The following is a 21595-nucleotide window of genomic DNA, read 5'->3' as shown; positions in this document are numbered from 1 at the left end:
CACCGCTGTATTGACCCCACAATTCTACGTGCACCCAATCAACTGCAACCAGCAGAGCTACTGCATTGCTGCTGCTGCCAGTGCCGTCTGCTGAAGGGCTGTCATATGTTGAAATTTGACTGACATTATTCTTCACAAGAATAGCACCTGCTGTGTGAGTGTGAGAGTAGTAGAGTAGTTGGAACTACTGCAACTGAGCAGAGACCATTCACTGGTGCTGTGAAGATTCCTGCAACAGAATAAAGGAAATATATTGTTTTCTTTCTGTCCAGCCAGCCTGGCTGTAGCTCAGACTGTAGAGCATCATGCAGGGTCATCTGCTAATTGGAGGGTTGGTGGTTTGATCATGCCAAATATAAAAAGCAGTGGTTGGGTGAATGTGGCATGTTGCATAAAGCGCTTTAAATGCTCCAGGGGAGTAGAAAAGAAAAGTACTGTATTATGCAAAATATAGCATTCGGAAAGCGATAAATGGGTCCAGCATTGAATGTGTTTATCCAATGAAAAAATCTGTTCAATTGGTCGCCACATTCATGTTGTGAAGCAGCTGAGTTGTGGATTTCAAACCCCAGACTGTGATTCAAATACAAATACTTCTCTTTTGCCTTCATCCACTCACTGATGTCCGTGTCGCCTTTCTGTCCACATCCTGGCTCAACAAACAAGAATCACAACAACAATCACCTGAAGAACTACGAGGTTTTTTTTAGTCCCGTCTTAGTTTGTTTCTTATTACTTAAAATAGATAAAGCTGAAACCCTAGAATTTCATGGCACTAAATTAGTAACGTACGGTTATGGTGTAACCTGGGTTCTCTAGCATATCGAGACTATCTCTCCACACAGTGTCTCGATATGCTAGAGAACTCAAAATTTTAAGATGATAACCAAAACTTTTGAAATCATAACTCAAAATTACACTTACCTCTGCTTGCTTTGCACAGAAGCAAACTTCCACACATCTCCCACAAAAATCAATTCTTCTAAACTAATATTCATATTTACTAATTAATTATAATACGTTAGTAACACTTACACTAATGTGTATGCTGTGCTTGTTGTCATGAAAAGGTTGTCTGATTAAATATAAAATGATCTGCTTTGTGTTGCTTGACATTTTCATTGCTTGACAAGTTCATAAAAGAAATATCAAAGAACTACAGCAATGTTGGAAGCAACATTTTCTACAATAAACTTTTTAAGGACTTTGGACCAGTTTGATTAATATATTATGCCTTTTACTAGTGGTTTTTTTTCTCCATAAATGATTTAGAGAAAAAAAGAAATTCTGTTTACCACAAGCAGTCCTTTATAGTTCACCAGTTCACCTTCATGACACTGACTATCACAGCTACACTTCAGGGGCCATCTTGCTGAAGAATCGGCATTTCCAGATGAGCGCCTGGGAATTTGGAGGACTGGATATCACCGGCAAATCTATTGGTTCAACATCATCCTGTGGAGAGCTGGTTTTTCTGGTTTAGCCATGTGAAAAATGTTTCAGTGTTTCCTTTTTGTCATGGATTTGCCCCTCTTCTTTCTTCTTATCAACTATTATTATTTTGTACGATACTAAATCGGCATCTGCTTTCGATGAGAAATCTGTTTGGTTGTACAGGTCGAATTTGGTTAACTTTGGTCAAATTTAAATCTAAAAGGGCCAGGTTCAACTCTCTTTTTTAAAGCAATTTTGAACATTTTTTGTGTATTTAACTTAGATCGTCCTACTGTTTCTTCCCATATCGCAGGTTGGCATGAAAGGATAACCAAAAGGTTTCAGCATTTTACATTTTAGCAACATTTTACATTCATGGATTCATTGTGAGTACAGGAGGTTTAATTGTTTTTTTATAAAAACATTAGGAATCATCACATATTGGAGTCAAAACTTTTTAATAGTAATCATATAGTAAGTTGAAACACAAATGGAAAAACCAAAGCTTTCAAGCTGAGTCAAAGCCCAAGCCCAGGCAATAACACAGCACTATAGGCAGCAGCAATTCAATTTTATTTGTACTATATAACTTCAAATCACAACAGCATTAACCTTAAGGCAACTAAGCATTATATCTTTCCCTAGTAGTGGAAGTTTATACCAAACAAAAATATAATTCACTGTCTTGCATTCAGCTGTTACATAAACGTTTAGAATCTCTCAGAAGGAATGATCTTAGACTCTCAGATAGTTTGATCTGTTTGGACTCAGATAGGGATGGTTTGGAAAGCACATGGTCATTTCCTGGAAAGATTTGAATAGCTAAGCCTGTAAGAATATGAAACCAGATCATTTATCATTCAAAATGTCACTGTCATGTGGTGCCAATGAAAATTCTTCAGATCTAAAAGTTTAGGTTGTAATGCTTTCATCAACTCTGTATCACTTAATTTTTGCTTATTCTAACTTGACAGCCCCCCATCAGAGAGAGAGAGAAACTATCATATTTACACTACCAGTCAAGTTTGGGCACTGTCACTATCTGCAGAAGCAGACTGTGTGGAGTGAGGAGGTGGACCAAAGTGAGGACACGTGAAAATTAAACTTGATTTTAACAAAGGGCGAGCTGTTTATTGAAGGCTGGTAAAACAGTACAAAGACAAAAGGCAAAGGCACAACTAAGCTATAACCTAAACTAGGTGAGCTAAACATAAAGAACCTAGAACATGACAACCTGATGTGGAAAACCTGAAACACGAATACTGCACCAAGTGAGAGTTAACAGTTATTAAGAATTAGCTATTACGATTAGCCTGTGGTCAAAGCAGTCATTCATTTCAAAATGATAAACTCCATCTATTTTCTTACCACTTACATATATATTATTCTTATTCACACACACAGGCCTAGATGCTGATACTAGATACTGGCAACCTTCTGGTACCACTGGTTGCAATTATGACTCGTAAGTTGTTCATGAAGGTTGATGGCAGTCACTTTAAAACTGATTGAAAAACACCAGTCAGTGAACCCCTAATAATTGCAAGCTGCTAGGGAAAAAGACTGCCTGTTGAAATTGTTGCTTGAGGCTACTGGCAGCTGCAAGGGAAATTTGGTCACAAAGAGATATGAGGTGCTGTACTAAAAACTTTCTTGCAATTACTTTGATCAGTAGCAGATTATCTGTATTTCTTATAGTTTTATATCAAAGATGCTGACTTATCTGCAAACACTCTCCAACTGCTCTTTGTATGATAGTGAAACCATGAAAGCTCCAACACATACCTCAATTAGGGAACACTTGCCTTCAAAGTAAAATTTGTGCCTTTTGAAATGTGTTGGTTTAACCAATAAGGTGTATTTTTCACTTAAACAAATGGTCACTGCTTCTGGTTTTCATTGCACTTCAAGTCTTACTACTGCTCTGCAAACTAAACAATACATGCAAACAACTCAACATCTTCCATCCAAACCATGGTTGACTGGGATAAACTGGTTTTAACCAAAATAGTCATAAGGAACAGCCTTAGTGCAGCATCCTCTTTGCAACTGTCAGCAACCTCCAGCAACCACTCACCAACTGGTTGGAGAATACATATTTTTTCCAAGCAACTTATGGTTATCAAAAGGTTTGCTGACTGGTCTGTAGGCCTGAGTGACTGAGGCCTTAGATATCCACATTTGAATATTTTACTTCTATTATTGCAGTAATTTCAGTGTTTAAACAGACTGCCTAGTTGAGGAGTGTATCATTTCAATAAAACAGTTACTGTCTGAGGTGCTGGGGCAGGTGCATCAGACAAGCTCGGATGTCTGTAACAGCTCCAGGCAGTTTGCCCATGGTCTCCCATCTCTGCATGATGGGATCAAAGCGGTGGACCAGTGCAGACTCACTGTAGTCATCTTGGCAATACCCTCCCAGTACATAGATCTTCTCCTCCATAACAATGGAGGCTGCACCAACATGGGGCATGGGCAGTGACGCAAAAGTAGTCCAGCAATCAGCCACAGTATCATATACCTCACAAACTAGTTGATCAGTGTAAAACTTCCTTAGGTTACAGACTCCACCGGCAACATATAGATGACTCTGTAGGACTTCCATGCAATGCTGGGCTCTATCATAGGTCATGTCTGCCAGGTAGATGGTTCCCCTCTCTGGGTGGTACAGACATGTGGAAACAAGGCACTCATATTTGCAGTTGAAACCTCCAGATATGAAAATCTCTCCATTAATGATAGCAGCAGCATGGCCACTCAGAGCCAGGTCCAGCGGTTGGACAAAGCTGTGAAACAAGAGAAGCCAGGCAGTCATGTCCAGATGGACAGTTGTAAGGAAAATATATATTTTTTTATCTGCCTTGAATCCAATATACCACAAAATGGCATTACTTGACATATATGTAACTTTAACAAAACAATTTTATCAGAAATGAGCATCATGTGAAATATAAACAAAAAGTGATTCAGCTGCATTTTCCATGAACCTTCCAGTTTACATTTCTGTGATGACAGCATGACTTTGGACGAGGTGAAGGCAGCAACTCGGATGAATCCTCATTAAAGTCTGAATGTTTAGATTTCATTCTTTAACTCACAAATGCTATAACTGAATGCTGTAATGATGTAATAGACAATATTTATGTTGTTTTGCTTTCTTTAACTTGCATTTCTGTTTAAGATGCACCACCATACCTGTGTAACTTTCCACCTGGTGAAACCAGAACAGCAAAATACGAATTTCTTTAAAACATGAGACATTTCTGGGATTACAGTAGTGTGAAAAACCCATTTTTTGGTGAATACTATAATTCAAGGGCAAGACTGACATCTGCTGTGGAAACCATGGTACTGCATTTGAATTTAAGGGTAAAGCATGAAAAACTTCTATCCATTATAACTATTATAAAACTTGACTCTTTTCATATTGCCTCAGTCTTTTAACTTTGTTGGCTGATTGGTATGTCCACAATTCAACAGATATATTATTCAAGCCCAGCTAAAATATCCATCATCCATTATTCAAGATTCTGTTTCATTTTAAATAACTAATTTTACCTCCAGGAGTCAGTGTCTGGGTTGTACATCTCAACACTGTCTACGTTGGTGTTGATGTCTTTATCTCCACCAATGGCATAAAGATGTGATTCACGTACCACGACTGAGAGGTTACTTCTGAACTCCTGCATGTCTGCCAGCCTCTTCCAGCAATCATTCACTGGGTCATAACTAGCATGAGTGCGATAAAAAAAATTAAATGTGATACATGTAACAATCTGTTTTTGTGAATGTAAGAAGATGTATATTCACTGACTAACAGTTTTTATTTACCTGTAGGCAGTTTTCATAATGTCATCCTTTGCATAAAAGAAGCACCCTCCAATCACATACAGCTTCCCATCCATTACGGCAACTCCATGCCTAAACTTTGGTTTATCTGGAATCTCAGTTAATCTCCTCCACTCAACGTCCTTCACCAACCCTGTGCCACTGCGTAGGGAGTTTGCAAACCACACTTCCCTGCTCGGTATGCGCTGACCAACATCTGGATTCAGTTGGTCTCCTCCAACCAGAACTAGAGTATCTTTTGGTCGCCTGATCCGCCAGTGATCCTGGGACTTTGGAAGGCTGAAACCAAATTCTTTAAGTGCTGAACCATAAAGTTCCACCTCTTTGTTGCCAAAGCACTCCATGCGTAGATTAATGGCTCTAACCTCTCTGAACTCTCGAAAGGTCATGAGCGGGAAGCGAACTCCAGTCATGAGTAAGCCTGCATGGGCCAATCTTTCTTCGGGATCAGCCTCAATCCATGAGATTACGGCTCGAAATACAGCCAACTCTGAAGGTACACAAAGGCCATCGCAGCGAAGGAAGCTTAAAAGCTTTTCTGCTTGTAGGTCCTGAAACTTTGTTGTGCCTGATACTTCCATAAAGTTCCTCAACACAAAGTCATTGGCCTCCTCAAGAAGGTCTGATATTTCATATGCTTCAGCAAAAGATGCCACATCCAGGCAGGAGCTTGCCTGGATCTCTTTTTTCATAAAGTTGAGGCAAATTGATAGAGCAGATTGGAATTGAAGCTGAAGCGCCATGCAGGTAATCTCAAAAACAGAGTCCCAGCTAAGTAAAAGGATCCCACTGTATGAGTAGCCAATAAGAGCCTCTAATTCAGATGTAGACAGGAAAGGAAGGGCAACGCAACTCTGATGGGATTCCCTCATTCCACTTGTGAACATGCCACGGAAGTAATCACTGCTTACTGCCAAAACAATTCTGTGGACTGAAGAGAGACAAAAGAAAAGCTTAAACTTTGACCACTATGATGCATTCATTAGGATATCAAAAGCAGTTGTACTAACCATGGAAAAAAGTTCCATCCACGTCCAAAATGACATCACACCCCACTCTATCTGCCCGCAACTGTTCAATGGACCGAAGAGTAGTTTTTATTTGTTCTAGAGCAGAGATGGTTTGTGCTTCTTTCTTGAAACATTCACTGTTCTCCTTTCTTTCCTTGTTTTTGCAGATGTCCACAAGTCTTGGAATTGCAAGAACTTGAGCTGCAGCTTTGATCCGGGCCATATTATCATTGTTCAAAGATGACACAAGCCCAGTGTAGGCAAACTCAACAACAGCCTGAAGCCCAATATGGTCAACCTCTGAACTCAATTGCATTGACCACCTCTGGACTCCATCTTTGTCCTCGCTATTGTCAGATTTCTCCTCACTTTTATCCTGTAGTCTTTCCAGAAAGAAGCCACTGACAGCAGCCAAGATAAGGGAGTGCACTTGGAAGCTTTTCTGATATTCAGTTGTCAATGTCAGGTCTGTAAGAAGAGATGAATCCAAGAATTCTTTCAGAGCTACAAACACCTCTTTAGGGTAGGTTTTGTTGTGGCATGCCTGGACTTTATTCTCTTCAGCTCCCAAGCTTTCAGCGCTTATGTGCTCCGCAATTCCCTCCTGACTAGTACCGTTCATTCCATCTCGAGTCTCTTTTTTGTCACTCCTACTTGTCAAGCCCATTCTCGAATCATTGTAAGCAACAATTCTTCGTAGCTCCCGGTTGTCCTGTTCTATACCTTCACCACCTTCTTCAACAACTCTTTTCCTTCTCTCCTTCTCTCTCCTCCACCGTTCTTCCCACTCCATTGGCAAGTAACGCCTTGTAAACTCCATGTCATTGGTTATTTTCTTTTTGAGCAATAGCTACTTTTGTCTTTTCAGTTACTTATGCCATCCAGCAAAAAAAAAATACTGTTCTAATGATTTTTGCTACTTCCTATTTAAATCCCCCCTGTCGTTCTCTGTCTTGGTCTCAAGTTCACTTTCTGCATAAACAAGCAGCTATTTATAGCTACTGGGTCACATAGGTTTAATTTCAAGTGAGGCTTCACATGGTTTGTACTGATTCAGAATAAAGAGAATAGAGTTTTTTTCTGCTACAAACATTTCACATTAAACAGGTATTAAACTGAATGACAGCAATTGGCCTTAAATATAATTAGGTTCTATTAGTGATTATTAAAGAGAAAATATTTTACAGTTCTCCAGTTACTTGCAGTAATGGAACTTTTTTTCTTAGAAATAGGGATTGATACACAATGAGGAGGAAGGATTTGATGGCATAATCTCTGGGAGATCTAATTGCAGTGGGAAAATTGTACAATACTGCACAGACCTGAATTAACATCACGTAATTGACAGGGGGATGCATAGAGTACTAATAATAAGTAACATTAAAACAGATGCGCACTATTGACTTATTCGATTTGTTATCATAATCTCTTTAGTAGACAGTAGTAAGAGATACTAGTCTTAGATTTCCACAGCATTGCTGGTGCAGCATAATTCTCTAAATGCTATGTATTAAAATTTTGAGTCTTAAGTAAAACTGCTTAAATTTGCAATGTTTTGTAATTCAAAACATTAAAATAGATACAATGTGAATCTGGTGGTTTTAAGGTTGGTTGATGGTTACCACTCGTATATTAAATGAATAAATACCCTTGCAAAAAGGTATCATAAAGAATTATATAAAAGATCTGGCATCTTAAAAGTGCCATATCTAGAGTTAGAGTTAGGCTTTGGGTGTAAGCTTTGGGCTGTGATGATTGTACAAAACAAAACTCAACTCTAATCTTAACCCTGGACAGACACAGATGTCAAGTGGTATAAACATCCAACCAGTCTATGGCTGAAAACTAAATGTACTTTCATGAACAAATGTCACCAATCTATGCGGTACATCGTTTTTATATCTAAGACACACCAATATCAGTGGTTAATAATCAATAGTAACTTTATTGTCCCCAATGGGAAATTGATTTGCAGTATCAAACAACACATACACAAGAAAAAAAAAATTTCAATAGTTAATATTTTACATGGGGATAAGCAAAAACAAAGAGGAGCTAAAACGTGGTCATGCTGTTATCATAGTTTCTATATCTCTTAAATTACTTTTACCCAACCCCTTGTTTCTCCTACAACCCTATTCCCATTCCACGTGCAGATAAAAAGCAGGTCAAAGATAAAGTCACGTTTTCTGTTTGTAATCTGGTGAGTGTGATAAATGTATATTCCATTTCCAATGCTTTATTTAACTCATAAAAGTCCTGAATAACAAACTGGCAATAAGGAAAAAGGTTAAAGTTTATTCCATCATCATAAGATTATATGATGTTTTTCATCACTTTATTTCTAATAATTAACCCAGACCCTTTTATAAATAGGTTCTTTACACCGTGGTCATCAGTGAAACACACAAATCGGAGAAATACCATCTAACCTGGAAAATGGAGAGATTAACAGTAATTATTCTTATTTGTTTACTTGCTGGTTTATCTGAATGTGAGGAAACGGGTGATCAGAATGAAATCAATCAGAACCTGATCACTGAGCTCTCATATGAAGATACTAAGGCCGAGAACAATAACGACGTGTCAGCTGACCCAGGGTCTGAAACAACAGCCCCTCGGACAGTAAGCAAAACAACTGACCATCTATGTGAACCCAACATCCATATGGTGCTGAAGGAACTGGGGGCTCTAGAAGAACGACAGAAAGCCACTGTGAGGGCTCTTGAAGAAACAAACAGAAAGCTGGAAGCCAGTGAGAAGAAGGTGGCTGCACTTAACAGCACACTGACTGAGCTCAGGACAGTGTATGAAGGTAATATTTGGTAAAAATTAACTGAATGAATGAATAAAAGTAATGAACTTTGCAGTCATTGTGCCATGTAACTTTTCATGAAGTCTATTTTACAAAATAGTTTTTTATTACTCATTTTTGATGATTGTTGTTACAAAAGCATTTTAGTTATAATACTAAATTTAATTTATTGCAGGCGAAAAATTAAGCATTAGGGAGGTTCACATGTTTGGTGCCTACAGACAGATTTCTTCTATTTTAGCTTCTCTTCATTTGATGTCTGTAAAACCCAGAATCAAATTTGAAATCCTTCTCTCACAAGGAACTCACGGCACAATATTGTCCGAACAGAGTACTTAGTCTCAGGCTGCAGACTAACTTCTGGTTCTGAGTTTGTGAGTAGAATGGGAGGCAGCGCGTTCAGCTCTCAGGCCTATCTCTTATTCAACCAGCTTCTGATTTGTGTTTCAGGTGTCAGGTACAGTACACTGTCTACTTCTCTCTTCTAGATTAGGTTTAATACTTTCCTTTTTTATAAAGCTTAGTGCTCAGGCTGCTGGAGGATCTCCAATTCTTTTCCACTCCCCTTGTTTAATTCCCCACATGTTTATATGCCCTAACGCATTAAACTTTTTCTTCTCTTTTTGTCTCATCTCTCTCTGATATTATTGAATTCATACTTAGTTGAGGTGAAAGGTGACTGTTTTCTGCTGATTAAATACTGGCTAAATACTAAAGCTCAGAATTAATCGAACCAAGGCTCAAACCAGATCTGGTGAAAAACAGATGTTATTATTATAATTTCTTTATAACTTCTAGTAAAGTTTCAGTTCTTGTGAGCTTCACTGCTGTTGTACTAACAACAAAATGAAAAGGTGTCACTGTGTGTTTAAACAATTCTAGCTCTATAACATTTAAGAATGGTGGCAACATTATAGTATAATAATAAAAATATTAAATAATTTGAAAACTGATTATTCTTGTTATTGTTACTTTTATTTATTTATTCATTTGGAGGAAACAAGCTAAAATATATTTTCTGGTGTTTTTAGGACAACGTCAGGTTGCATTTTCTGCTGCTTTACCCACAGAAGCCACTATTGGGCCAGCAAATTTTCTTTACCCTCTGGTGTACAGACATGTTCTGTACAACGTCGGAGGACACTACAGTCCAGTAACAGGTTAGAAACCAGTGTGGCTGTGTGTGTGTGTGTGTGTGTGTGTGTGTGTGTGCACGCACGTGCCTTCCCCCTGTTCTGCTGCTGAGAATTTTATAATCTCTAAAAAGTATTTCTGTTCAGTCTGTTCTATTCAGCAGGAGCATTATTGGATTAATTGCTGTTACTTTCTGGTTGTTTTTCGATGCAGGGTATTTTACAGCACCAGTTCAAGGAGTCTATTATTTCACCTTTTCTTCTTTCCGGTGGGCAAGAACCACTGGAACCAGTGGTGGCAGTCTGTACCACAATGGAAACCAGATTGTATCATGGTATGGTCACAGTCAGGCTCATCCCATCAGTGCCTCAAACAGTGCAGTCTTAATGCTACAAGTTGGAGACAAGGTCAATGTTCGTCTTTGGGATAACCAACAGATCAGTGATAATGAAAATAAGTACTGCACATTCACTGGATTTTTGCTTTTTCCAATGTGAAGTGGCATCAGACAAAAATGTGACGTGTCATTTTTTGTACACTTTATTTTCTCTTCTGAAAATGTTGTATTTGTTTTTTTTGTGTGGTTGACAAAGATGTACTCCATCCATCTAATAAAGTTGTTTTAATAACCATGATAATATTAAACTCCTCCCCCCCAAGTCTTATAAATACAGTATTTTTTTATGTTCTTAATCCTTACCTATTTCTAAGTAATTATGTAATTATTGTGGGAATTGAAAAAAATAATAATTGTCTATGCTATGGTATCTATGCGAATTAAAACTTAGTATTTTATTTAAAATAAACGGTTCTATTGAAGAACATTTGTAATAAAAAAAAGAACAAAAGAAGAGGGAGTTATTTTTCACATCACAAGAACTACGTACTGTAGAAACTTAATGGCTGCTGGGAGCAAATGAGGCAAAGTTATGACTCACAACCGTTCTTAAAAATCTCTCAAATACGCAGTTAGCTGAGATGAAATCTTATTCACTTTAAATAACTACTACATCTGTATTACCGGGATACATTGCTTAATACAAAATCTAAATAACGAGATCTAACATTGACTCAGAGTAGAAACATTTACAGTATAGTACATTTCTTTGACCCCACAGTGTTGATGCATGACTTCCCTCAGTCCTTCTCACTTGAAGGTAATGAGGTATTCTGGGTAGGCCTGGTCATCATGGAAGATCACAAACATGCTGGGCTGCTGCTGGTTGTCCACCAGACTGTCGTAGCAGTCAGTGGGATCTGAGCCTCGAGGAGGAGGTGAAATCATGCTGCTCTTACCGACCGTGTAACGGCCAGTCAGGACACGAACAACATACATCCTCTTTAAGCCTGATTTGTCTGCTGGGGAAAATCCGTTAGCTGAATATGCTGCATTGACAGCAAAGTAAACTCCTTTTCCATACTTTGCAGCTGTAATGAAATCACACAAAAAACCCAACAAAAATTAGGATACATTTTAGGAGCATGTCCTTTCTTGCTGAGGGATTTAAATGACATATTATAAAAGATGCCTTACCATGTTTTCCTGCGTGACCCCTGTCAAATCGGTCCCGTTCAATGCATTGGCATGACTCTGCTGTCGTGCCATGGTAGAGAGTCTTCTCACCTAGCTCTGCTTGTCCATTCTTGGCAAATATACGCTGCTTACACACACTGTAGGCGTTCCACAGGTAGAGGTTTTGCACACGCTCAATCTGAGGTCAGAAAACAAATTAGTCAACTGCCTCATGTTTTATGTTAAAATATCTTAGCAAGCATGATTTCTTGTAAGAATACTCACTTTGCAAATGTTGAATTTGGCTGTTTTCAGGAAACCCTGGGCTATTTCCCGGTATTCCTGTGAGGTAGGCTGCAGTTCTACCTTCATGAACAATTCTTCCTGCATAGGATCCCATTTAACTGGCATGTCCAATGCTAAAGTAAAAACCAAACAAATGAACCATATGGTTAAGGCAAGATACTTTCCTGAAATAAGTAGTGAGGCAAAGTTTCTACATCACAAAAGGGAATGGTCTTAACACAGGTGACTATGGTTAAAACAAAACAAAACAAAAAAAGAGAACCTAGAAAATGTGACAAACCTCCAGACTCAATCCTTTTTAGCTTGTATGTCATTCCTGTCACCCCATTTGTGGCTTCTTGTGTCTTCAGGTTTACGGTCACTCTTGAGCCATCTGGCGCATCTATGTCAACAAAGATTTTGTCCCGCGTATGAGCATACTCCAACATGTAGTTGTCACGCAGACTCACCTCCTGCCAGGCTCCATTTATGCCCTTCAAAGACCACTGCACATTTAGAGCTGTTATTGCTTCTTCTTTATCTTGAAAGTCTTTAAAAAGTGCTTCTTGGGTTGCTCTGCCTATGAGTTCAGTGACACTCAAAACGTCCTCTTTTAGGCCTTCCAGCACATAGACGTCTTTTCCTGACCCCGTCTGAGCTCTTGCTTCTGGTCTGACCGTATTTCCAGCGTTCTGTTGATGTTTCTTGTGCTCCAGGCTTATTCCAAAGACTCTGATTTTTGCCTGCACAGCCTCGAGCTCCATGGGCTCAAGCGCTGAAAATTCCTGCACGTCTACTTCCCTCTTTATCAGGTGCTTCTGCAGGATCCTCTCCAGCTCACTTTGGATGGTCTTGGTGATGTATGGATCACAGCTTATTACACGTATCATAGCTTGCTGAGGTTTAGAGGAGGCAAAGGTTTTTTCTTGTGGTCCCATTGAAGAGAAGAAATTTGATTGTTTCTTTTGCCACTTCTTGAGCTTTTGTTTGGCTTTTTCTAGAAAATGAAAAAAAAAAAAAAAGCAAATAAATGGGCAGTGGAAAATACCCAGTGAGTATCAGCTTCTGCTCTAGGGTCACTATTACTCATTTTGTGACTGCAGTTCAGGATCAAATAAGGTAGATAGACTGCTGTGAAGTTGCTTTAAATTTTCAATATTCCTAAAGCACAGGTTACTAATGCTAATGTTTTTGCTAATGAGTGCAAGCTAGCAGGCTACAATATTGCTGTTTAATACCAGAAACATCTATAGATTGTGGAAACTTTGTCTACAGTCCTGTCTACAAGGTTTCATCACCACCAGCTTAAATCTCTGATCTGGGCCTTCATCCCTGTCATGGTGGCTTCTTTTGGCGAATTTGTTGACAAAACGTGAGAATTGCTGTGTGGTAGCTGTAGAGCTATTTCAAGATATCAGTGGGTGAAATTCTAGTATTTCTTATCCTGGTACTTAACATTAATTACTTCATAAGCATACTTATTACTTAACCTCTGAGCTAAATATGGTCATTCTTGGCTCTTAAACCCAACATGGACAGTGCCAAAACACTAACATTGAGGCTGAGTCTGGAACCCAGTCAGTACTGTCAAAGTAACTAAGTCCAACTTTTATATATAACCTATGACATTAGCTCGCTATGAATCAAAGGAATGTTACTTGAGTTATTCTCACATCTGAAAAAAAAATTGCATTTAAACTTGAATACTTATTACATGAATTTCTTTAGAAAGTTTCTGAGATGTACTAGATTCATGAAAACTGCTGACAGCTGTAATTGTCAGTTAATTTTTGTAACTGGCAATTGTCAAAGATTTCTAATGCTCATTGAATAGTTTTTAATTTTTCATTGGAGTCCTGGTTTAACAAAGAAATCTTCATTAATGTTCAAGGGGAGTGCAGAAGGAAACTTTCCAAAATTTTAAATTACAACAAACCTCTCAGACTGATGCGGCAAGGAGTTATTTGTCCAAAGCGATTCTCCAGCTCTTTTCTGCAAACACAAAGCGGGTGATTTAAACGATGAAATATGATTGGGAAAACAATGCTTATGGTATAATGTACTCTCATGTTGTGAAGATGTTTTGTTTCAAACCTGAAAGCCTGGAAGACTGGTTGTTCCATGATGACAATGCGAATGAGTGAGAGAGAACTTGGTTTCATCTTTGCAATAGCTGCAGCTATCCCATCCAGCATGGCTTTACAAGCTTTATCATAGGACATACCCCCCACTCCTGATAGGATATAAGACAGTTATTGAGAAAATAATGTGCATTATACAATGTTACAATAATTGATTATATGCTCTACATTTTTTCAGTGGGCACTAATTTGCTGCTAATAAGATGCAGAAATAAACACTTCCACTTGCAGACTCATATACATATATCAGCATACACACAGGTATGGAGTACTAACCCGTATTGATGGCTGGGAAGGACACAGAGTTGTAGCCTTTGTTCTCACAGTGCACCAGTATCTTTTTGCAGTACTTGCGAATCAACTGAGGATCGCAGTTAAAGCCAACGTGGATGATTTCCTTGCATCCCAGCATTCCAGGCCCTGTGGTGACCATCCACTCTGATGGAATTCCTTCCCAAAGAAAGAAAGAAAGAAAAAAGAAAGATTAATCAATCAAAAACACAAATCTATAAAGATGTTTAGTGTTTAGTGTTATTCCTAAGACTTACTTTGAGCTAACTCTGCTTGGACTGATGGCCCTGCTGCTGTCACAATGGCTTTGGAGACACCTGCAGACACGGTTAGGTATAAACCTAGAGTCATTTTCAGTTTAAGCAAAATATAAACAAAACTCTTGTGGTCCTGTTTTCACATTTTTTGTTCAGTAATAAATACAACATTTAGATTATACCAGAAGAGTGAGAGAAGTCAGTCGTATTGACAATGACATCGGTGCCCCCATTTAAGATGTCTCCACGGAGCATCTGAACCTTGACCGCACCCAACATGGCTGTGACCTCATGATCAGACAGAGAGACATGGCGGTAAAAGGACTCTAAATAAGAAAGAGTCATGGTTAAATATGATACAGTAAATAGTCACAATTTTCACAAATTGTTATAAAGCAATAAACAACTTTCTGCCTCCAGATAAAATATTGTAAAAAACTAAAAAATAATAAAATTATCTATTTATACATAAGTGTGTTACACTTATGTGGTGTTTTCCTGCCTCTTTGGAATCAGATAATTAATGTGGTCTTAAGGATGAATTCATTTAATTTCTAAAGAAGAAATTTACGCATGTTTTTAATTATTTTAAAATTCAAAATGAAAACCTCCCAACCTTGATCTGGGTTAATATCATTTGTGAATCCTCTGAGATGCAGATTTCCCTGCACAGACTGGAAGGCCTGCAGATAAAAACAAAGTGATGCTCTTTTAGTAGTCAGTTGTATTTCTTCTTGGTAGTGAAAGGTTGTCCACTGACCAACACATTTAGTAGCTAAACATTTTTATTTTTATTTTTTAAGCAAAGGACTGTAATTAAATGGCCTTTACCTTGCTTGAATCTTTGTCACTGGGATGAATCACAACACGCACCAGGAAAGGTGGACTGTTGATTCTGTTCTTTTCAAATTCACCAACCTCCTCCAGAAGAACCCTGGATGCCACGCTGTGAGGAAATTGTAGGACAGCACCCGTCCCGAGCACAGGAAAGGCAACTGAACTAAAACCTCTGATCTGACAGGATGCCAGAATTTTTCTGATTCCCTGTCTCAGCACCTGGAAGATTAATTTATCATTAGGGTTGTAAATCTGAGTCACAAAAACCTATAACAGCACACAGAATTCCCTCTTAGTTCACCTGGACTGCTGTTCCATTTTGATTGTTGTCCCAGGAAATTAGGTTGAGGAAGACCACTGCTTTGCATTGCAGAGGAGGTAAGTTCTCCACCAACACTATTTCACCAGGCAGTGTCACACCTCCTGCTTCCTGATGAAACTTTGCAATCATCTGAGGCCCAATCACTTTTAACAGCCCACTTCCAACACGAGAAGAAACGGGATCATGGGCAACCATAGGAGATACGAGGACATCAACCTTAAAAATCAAAAGCAAATTTTATTCAGTTTTAAAGATCTTGATCATCATGTCAATTAATTTAAAAATCTAATAAATCAGCCAATAACTTCTTCCTTTCATACACGAAACAAATACAAATTTCCATGACATTGGTTAATGTGTAGTTATTTGTGAGCCCTTAATAAAATAATATGAAAATGCAGTTACTAATAATCTTGCTTTATTCTGCCTCACAACTCTACGTGGATCAGCTGGTTATATTTGTGATGCTCCACAAACATTTAGGCAACAGGGACATTACTGAGCACCTTCTGTGGCTCAACTTTGCAACATTAATACTTGTAATGTGGTGCAACCCTGTTTCTCTCATCTCTTGTTTACTTTTCAAATTTTCATGTCATATTTTTAGTCTTTATTAATACTGAGACCAGCATTTTAGCAAATGGCTAATATTAGCTGATATATGTAGGTGTAAATAAACCCCTAGTACTACTGCAGAACTGTATATTCAACCTTTATATAGAAATATTCAATTGTGCTCACTAGTATTTTACCTGTTGGTTCTCTAGTGTTCCCTGAACGATCTCCACTTGGACGCAGCACCCAGTAGAGCCAGCAGTGGCTTGTCCCGCTGTATTTGGGCCAGATGCATTTGGCTGGAGTTCGGTACTTGTCCCTCGAAGAATTCTGTCACACGCATCCCGCATGGCCCTCACCACCTCTCCTTTCTTATCTATCAGGATGATTTTGCTCAGACTTCGACCTCCCTGACTGCCAAACTCTTTAACAGCAGTTGCAATAGCCTCAGCGCACACAGTAAGTGGAACACAGAACAAACCCGAGCTGATACAGGGCATGGCTATGGATGTAAACTTCTTCATTTCTGCTAAATTCAGAGCAGAGCTGACAGTCTTTTCCAGTAGCATTCTCTCTTTGCCACCACATTTTCCATTAACAGGCCCAACTGCATGCAGCAGTTTCTTGCATTTCAGGTTTCCACCGGTGGTCAGTACCACATCACCTGTAGGGATTTTTCCAATTTGCTTCACCATGGCTCTGCACTCTATCTGCACCTGAGGGCCACCTGCTTTACTCAGTGCTGCAGCCACACCACCACCATGTTCCAGATCTTCATTAGCAGCATTCACCAGAGCATCAGCCCATTGTGTGGTGATGTCACCCTGACAGACCAACACCTGGAGCCCATCGCAAAGGTTGTATTTGGTAACTCCTGAATTTTTTCTACTAACATGATTCTGTTCTTCAAGCTGTATGAGACACTTGTAGGATTGACCAACACTTACGAGAGTATTTCGTCCAGCGAGACCTTCAAAAAACCTTACTGCCCCTGGCATGCTAATGCTGACTCTGTCCCTAACAAGGGACTGAAGAAGTGGACCCAGCTTATTCCTAAACTCAGTCACTTTTCCAGATGGGCCTTCCAGTAGCACCACTGGTCTAGAGGAAGATGTTAAAGGACGTAAGGTAACCTCTGAAGAGTCACACTTAAACAGCTGCAACAGGTCTGGTAAGAGTTCTAGCAACTCTGGGAAAGGGAGAGCGACATGTCCTTCTACACTTGCCTGGTCCAAAATAAACTGTGTGACAATGTCGCTCAGCTCTTCAACCTCTTTGCTGTGGCCCACTAAGTACACAATGCTGTCTGAGGTAAACACAACTTGAGCCCTACACTGCCCTTGATTCATCTTATTTGTCTTGGAATTAAGTTTTTCCCGAAGCTCCAGTGGCACAATGGAGCAGTTCGGAACTTCAAACCTGACATCCTTGAATTTTTCTTGCAGGTTTTTTTCCGCATCATCAAGTTTACCAGCTGACAGTGCAAAGAAAAGTAGCTCTGTGTCTCTTAACTCTATTTCCACCTTGTCACCGACACCTAAAAAATCACCTAGCACCCTTGGCCCTCCATACACCTTTCTGAGGAAGCTGAAAAAATGTGGGCTCTTGTCAGAAACTGTGCGATCTAACACCAATTTCTCCTTATCGGATACTAGCTGTCCAGCCTTAAGAATCTCCTCCACAGTACCTGCCAAAGTCAGCTGACCTTCGTCACCCTGTGTGGCTTTCACCTCTGGAAAATGTTCTCCCAAACTTTGCTCAATCTCTCTCCAGAGGAGACGGAGTTTGGCCTCACCCAGTCGACGAATACTGTTTTGCTTCTCACTCTCACCTGATGCTGATCCAAGTTTACCTCTTATGCCCTTGACTTCCAATAACTTGGCGTTCACCTTAGACTGTCTCCCAACCACCACTGTCAACCCAAGCTCGCTGTACACCTTCACCTCATCTGTTGTCTTTGGAGAGTTCAAGGACTGGAGCAAAGCTTTGACATTGCGAGCATCCACCTCATAGTGGGACAGGTAGCCATCAAAAACCTTGTCTACCTCAGCTTTCCAGTTAACATCTGCAGCACATGGTTGATCTCTTCTGACTAAAACCTTATCTGGGAAAAGCTGAGCACTGCAGCCCACAGAGAAAAGCTCTGTCTCCAGTTCTTTTCCAGCCTTTGGACATTCACTTAAGTAACGGAGGAGATAGCTATCGATAGTTGGTTCGTATTCTTCACCACTGAGTGTCAGGCTTGATGCAGGAGATGACTGATTCTGCAGAAAGATATGCCAAAGAACAGCTGTTAATAATGAAAAAGATATATTTCCACATTTTACCTTCATTAAGAGTTTTAATTTGTTTAAGTCTTAAAGATTAATATTATTTGAGGTTTTCAAGACTGGAAAAATACACCAAACCATCTTCTGTTCTTTCACAATGGTTGTTGGGGTGATATGTAATTCCAATCCATTACAATAGTGTCACTTTATGTTTCTTTTATGTTTTATTTTCAGAGTTTATTGAGCTTTTTTTTCCTTTGTTCTCAGTTTATTATGACAGCAACTCTGCTGTTTACCCCTTGTGGAATCTCATTCCTTTGTGTGTATATATATGTGTATATATATTTATGTGGTCTTTGTTTCTGTGACTCTGTCGTCATAAGTCATCTTTTCACACTTGCTTCTGAGTGTCTTTGCGCCATTCTTGCAACAAGACAAACAACAAGCTCATGTTGCTTATCTACGCTTAACCTCTGCATTATTTTGTTTTTACTCATTTTGCAAGTTTTATACAGCTGGGTTGTCTTTTTTAATCAACAAACAAACTTTTTCAGTGTCTAACCAACAAAAAGAATTGATCACTTTCTTTTTTCCTTTGTTTTCAGTTATATAGTGTTGCCTTTACAGAGCAATAACACATTACAGAGCTGACCTGTGAAGAGCTTACATCCAGTTTGGGGCTAACTGGCTGGCCTGGAGACGAGGAGGATGTGGGAGAAGAGATGGGAGGTCCTGGGCTGTCTCTTACAGTCAGAACCAGAGTACAATCTGGAAAGTTGAACTCATGCTGAGATCTTTGCAGGACTCTTTGTTGAGCTGAAACAGAAAAGAAGACATTGTCTTTAAAGCCCAGCTTTTATTTATTTATTTTTTACCGCTACATTTTGATTGCATATGAAATGTGTGTTAACATGAGATACCCAGTCAGCGGCATGCTAACAGACTCACTCTTTCCGTTACAGTTGAATCTATGTGTATAAATGTGATTAGCACAGACAGGTGGTGACATTTGCTTTTGTTACTGCACATAAACCTTTCAGGTTCAAGGATTTTCACTTGACTTGAGTACAGTAAAGAGCAGGGTGCCACTGCATGCCTCTATTTCACTACCTTTATAACAGAATGATATTTCATATACACAATGGAGAAAACATGATGCTTCAAAATAAATTTAGTTATTCTGCAGTGTAGAGCTAAAAAATAAGAAGTTTCAGCTTCTCAGTCATGAGGGTTTCAAGGATCTGTTTTTGGACCCCCGGCATCAGCATCAGTTGGATAAGTCTCCAGATCACGTGGTTTGCCGTTTCCTTACTTTCCCCGGAGAAGCTTGTCACGTGGTTGTTGTAGGGCCCGTACCACATCTGCTTTACTTTTAATTAGAATGCCAGCTCGTTTGTTTGCTTGTTTTTCAGTAGGCTAATGTTCTTTCTTGGAGTTTTAGTTGTAATCTAATATCTTTGCGCAGAGTTTTGGATGTTTTTTCTTTCAATATAACAAGCGACGATTACGTCTTACTGGTTTGTGACACTCGCCCTAAACAAAAAGAGTGAAAGTGAAACTATGCTCTCTTGTTTTTCTAAATGGCCACAGTGACGCAGTGACAGATACTTTTTATGTGCTTTAAAAAATAAATACACAGTAAAAATACTCTGTCGTATTCAAACTGTTCACATTCATTAAAACATACAAAAAATGATGGACAATAATCGATTAATATAAACTGTTTTCATGCTTACTTTCGCTTTCCATACTTTCATTTTCATGCCATCAAAATAGTTTTCACATTAAGAGATCAAAAAAGACTCTTATTCAAATCAGTTCACTTGACTTACCATCTCGCTCCTTAAACGCGACGCTGTAAACTTTGTCGTTCACGTCCGTCACCGAGCCGCACTCACCGCCGCCCGATTTGCGACGAATATGGAAATAGTTTTCTATCCTCTTCCTTTGCTCTGCGCTCAGTTTGGAACACTCGAAGAAAACGGGATACTTGTAAATGTCCCCCATAATGTGAACTGGAAAGACTAAACAAACTCACACCTGGAGCGAAAGCTTCCAGCAGTCAGAGGCTCAACAGCCCAGCCCATACTGTCAAAGCTTCTTAGACGTCACCAGCCGTGAACGGCATCGTTTCCTCCTTCCTCACTGGAGAACTGTATTATTTAAAGAAATTAAATCCAACAATAGCCTCAAATATCGCTCTGGGAAATACTGAAATAAAGGGTAATTACTCTACTCAGTGTGTAGTTTGAGGAAAACTTTCCTCCACTTTTGTGCTTCAGCATACGATGTTTTGTCCTTCCTTCTTTCTTTGTTGCACAGATGAAGTTCCGTTTCTGACCAAATTTATAAAAGAAAATTGCATTTAGTGTTTTTGCTAAACTGAGACGTCTTTATTATTCCGCGTGTGTGTGTGTGTGTGTGTGTGTGTGTGTGTGTGCATAAAACTAAAGACATGGCAAACAAACAGTTTTTTAAAACTTTTTTAACTATTATTTTTCTGAACTGATCAAACTCAGGCTCTGCAGTGAGTTAAAGCCTTAACGAAGCCTTCATCTTAACGGCCATTGTGAAAGAGGTGAGGTACTGAGTTAACACACAGAGACAAAAAAAATGCCTGTAGATCTGATCTGCTAACCTATCAGAATCAGGAGAAACAGACTTCCCTGCTTGCTTGCTCATCTGAGTGACTGTCATAATTTAGTGTGCTCTGAGTCAAACACAATAATTCTCACGGGTTACTTTTATTTGAATAAATATAGGATGCTTTGTGGTGCGATAACTCCACAAATGACTTTGGTAATGTAAAATTTCAGGGAAAGTGGTTAACTGTTGGTTAACTGTTCAAAAATTTAAAACAAAACAACATTTTTTCCCGAGGA

General features: G+C 39.1%; 3 protein-coding genes across 5 annotated transcripts; 1 reads left to right on the top strand and 2 right to left on the bottom strand.

Moving 5' to 3' along the window:
• Window positions 1-1971: 1971 nt before the first annotated feature.
• LOC113018264 (kelch-like protein 33) lies at window positions 1972-7229 on the bottom strand. Its single transcript, XM_026161324.2, has 4 exons — window positions 6294-7229; window positions 5266-6214; window positions 4993-5163; window positions 1972-4220 (listed from the first exon to the last, which is right to left on the bottom strand). The coding sequence occupies exons 1-4, from the start codon at window positions 7111-7113 to the stop codon at window positions 3701-3703; spliced, it is 2460 nt and encodes an 819-aa protein (XP_026017109.2). The 5' UTR covers window positions 7114-7229; the 3' UTR covers window positions 1972-3700.
• Window positions 7230-8218: 989 nt separating this feature from the next.
• LOC113019182 (protein mono-ADP-ribosyltransferase PARP14-like) lies at window positions 8219-20807 on the bottom strand. Of its 3 annotated transcripts, none has more exons than XM_026162722.2 (15): window positions 20546-20801; window positions 19366-19529; window positions 16641-18707; window positions 15868-16104; window positions 15561-15785; window positions 15346-15412; window positions 14912-15055; window positions 14730-14789; window positions 14458-14631; window positions 14135-14273; window positions 13977-14032; window positions 12342-13037; window positions 12041-12174; window positions 11777-11954; window positions 8219-11670 (listed from the first exon to the last, which is right to left on the bottom strand). In XM_026162722.2, exons 1-15 carry the CDS (start codon window positions 20718-20720, stop codon window positions 11390-11392), a joined length of 4797 nt encoding a protein of 1598 aa, XP_026018507.2. In that variant the 5' UTR covers window positions 20721-20801; the 3' UTR covers window positions 8219-11389. The 3 variants fall into 3 exon arrangements, with proteins under 3 accessions (XP_026018507.2, XP_026018508.2, XP_080154603.1); XM_026162723.2 differs by having other exon boundaries at window positions 19381-19529; window positions 20546-20798; XM_080298477.1 differs by lacking the exons at window positions 8219-11670; window positions 11777-11954; window positions 12041-12174 and having other exon boundaries at window positions 12181-13037; window positions 20546-20807.
• Window positions 8733-10874, top strand: cbln11 (cerebellin 11). Its single transcript, XM_080298481.1, has 3 exons — window positions 8733-9108; window positions 10140-10268; window positions 10456-10874. Exons 1-3 carry the CDS (start codon window positions 8733-8735, stop codon window positions 10737-10739), a joined length of 789 nt encoding a protein of 262 aa, XP_080154607.1. The 3' UTR covers window positions 10740-10874.
• Window positions 20808-21595: the final 788 nt, after the last annotated feature.

The sequence above is a fragment of the Astatotilapia calliptera genome, chromosome 3, assembly GCF_964374335.1.
Source record: "Astatotilapia calliptera chromosome 3, fAstCal68.1, whole genome shotgun sequence".
Classification (NCBI taxonomy): domain Eukaryota; kingdom Metazoa; phylum Chordata; class Actinopteri; order Cichliformes; family Cichlidae; genus Astatotilapia; species Astatotilapia calliptera.
Note: the sequence above shows the minus strand (reverse complement) of the source record. Positions and strands in the feature narration are given on the sequence as shown.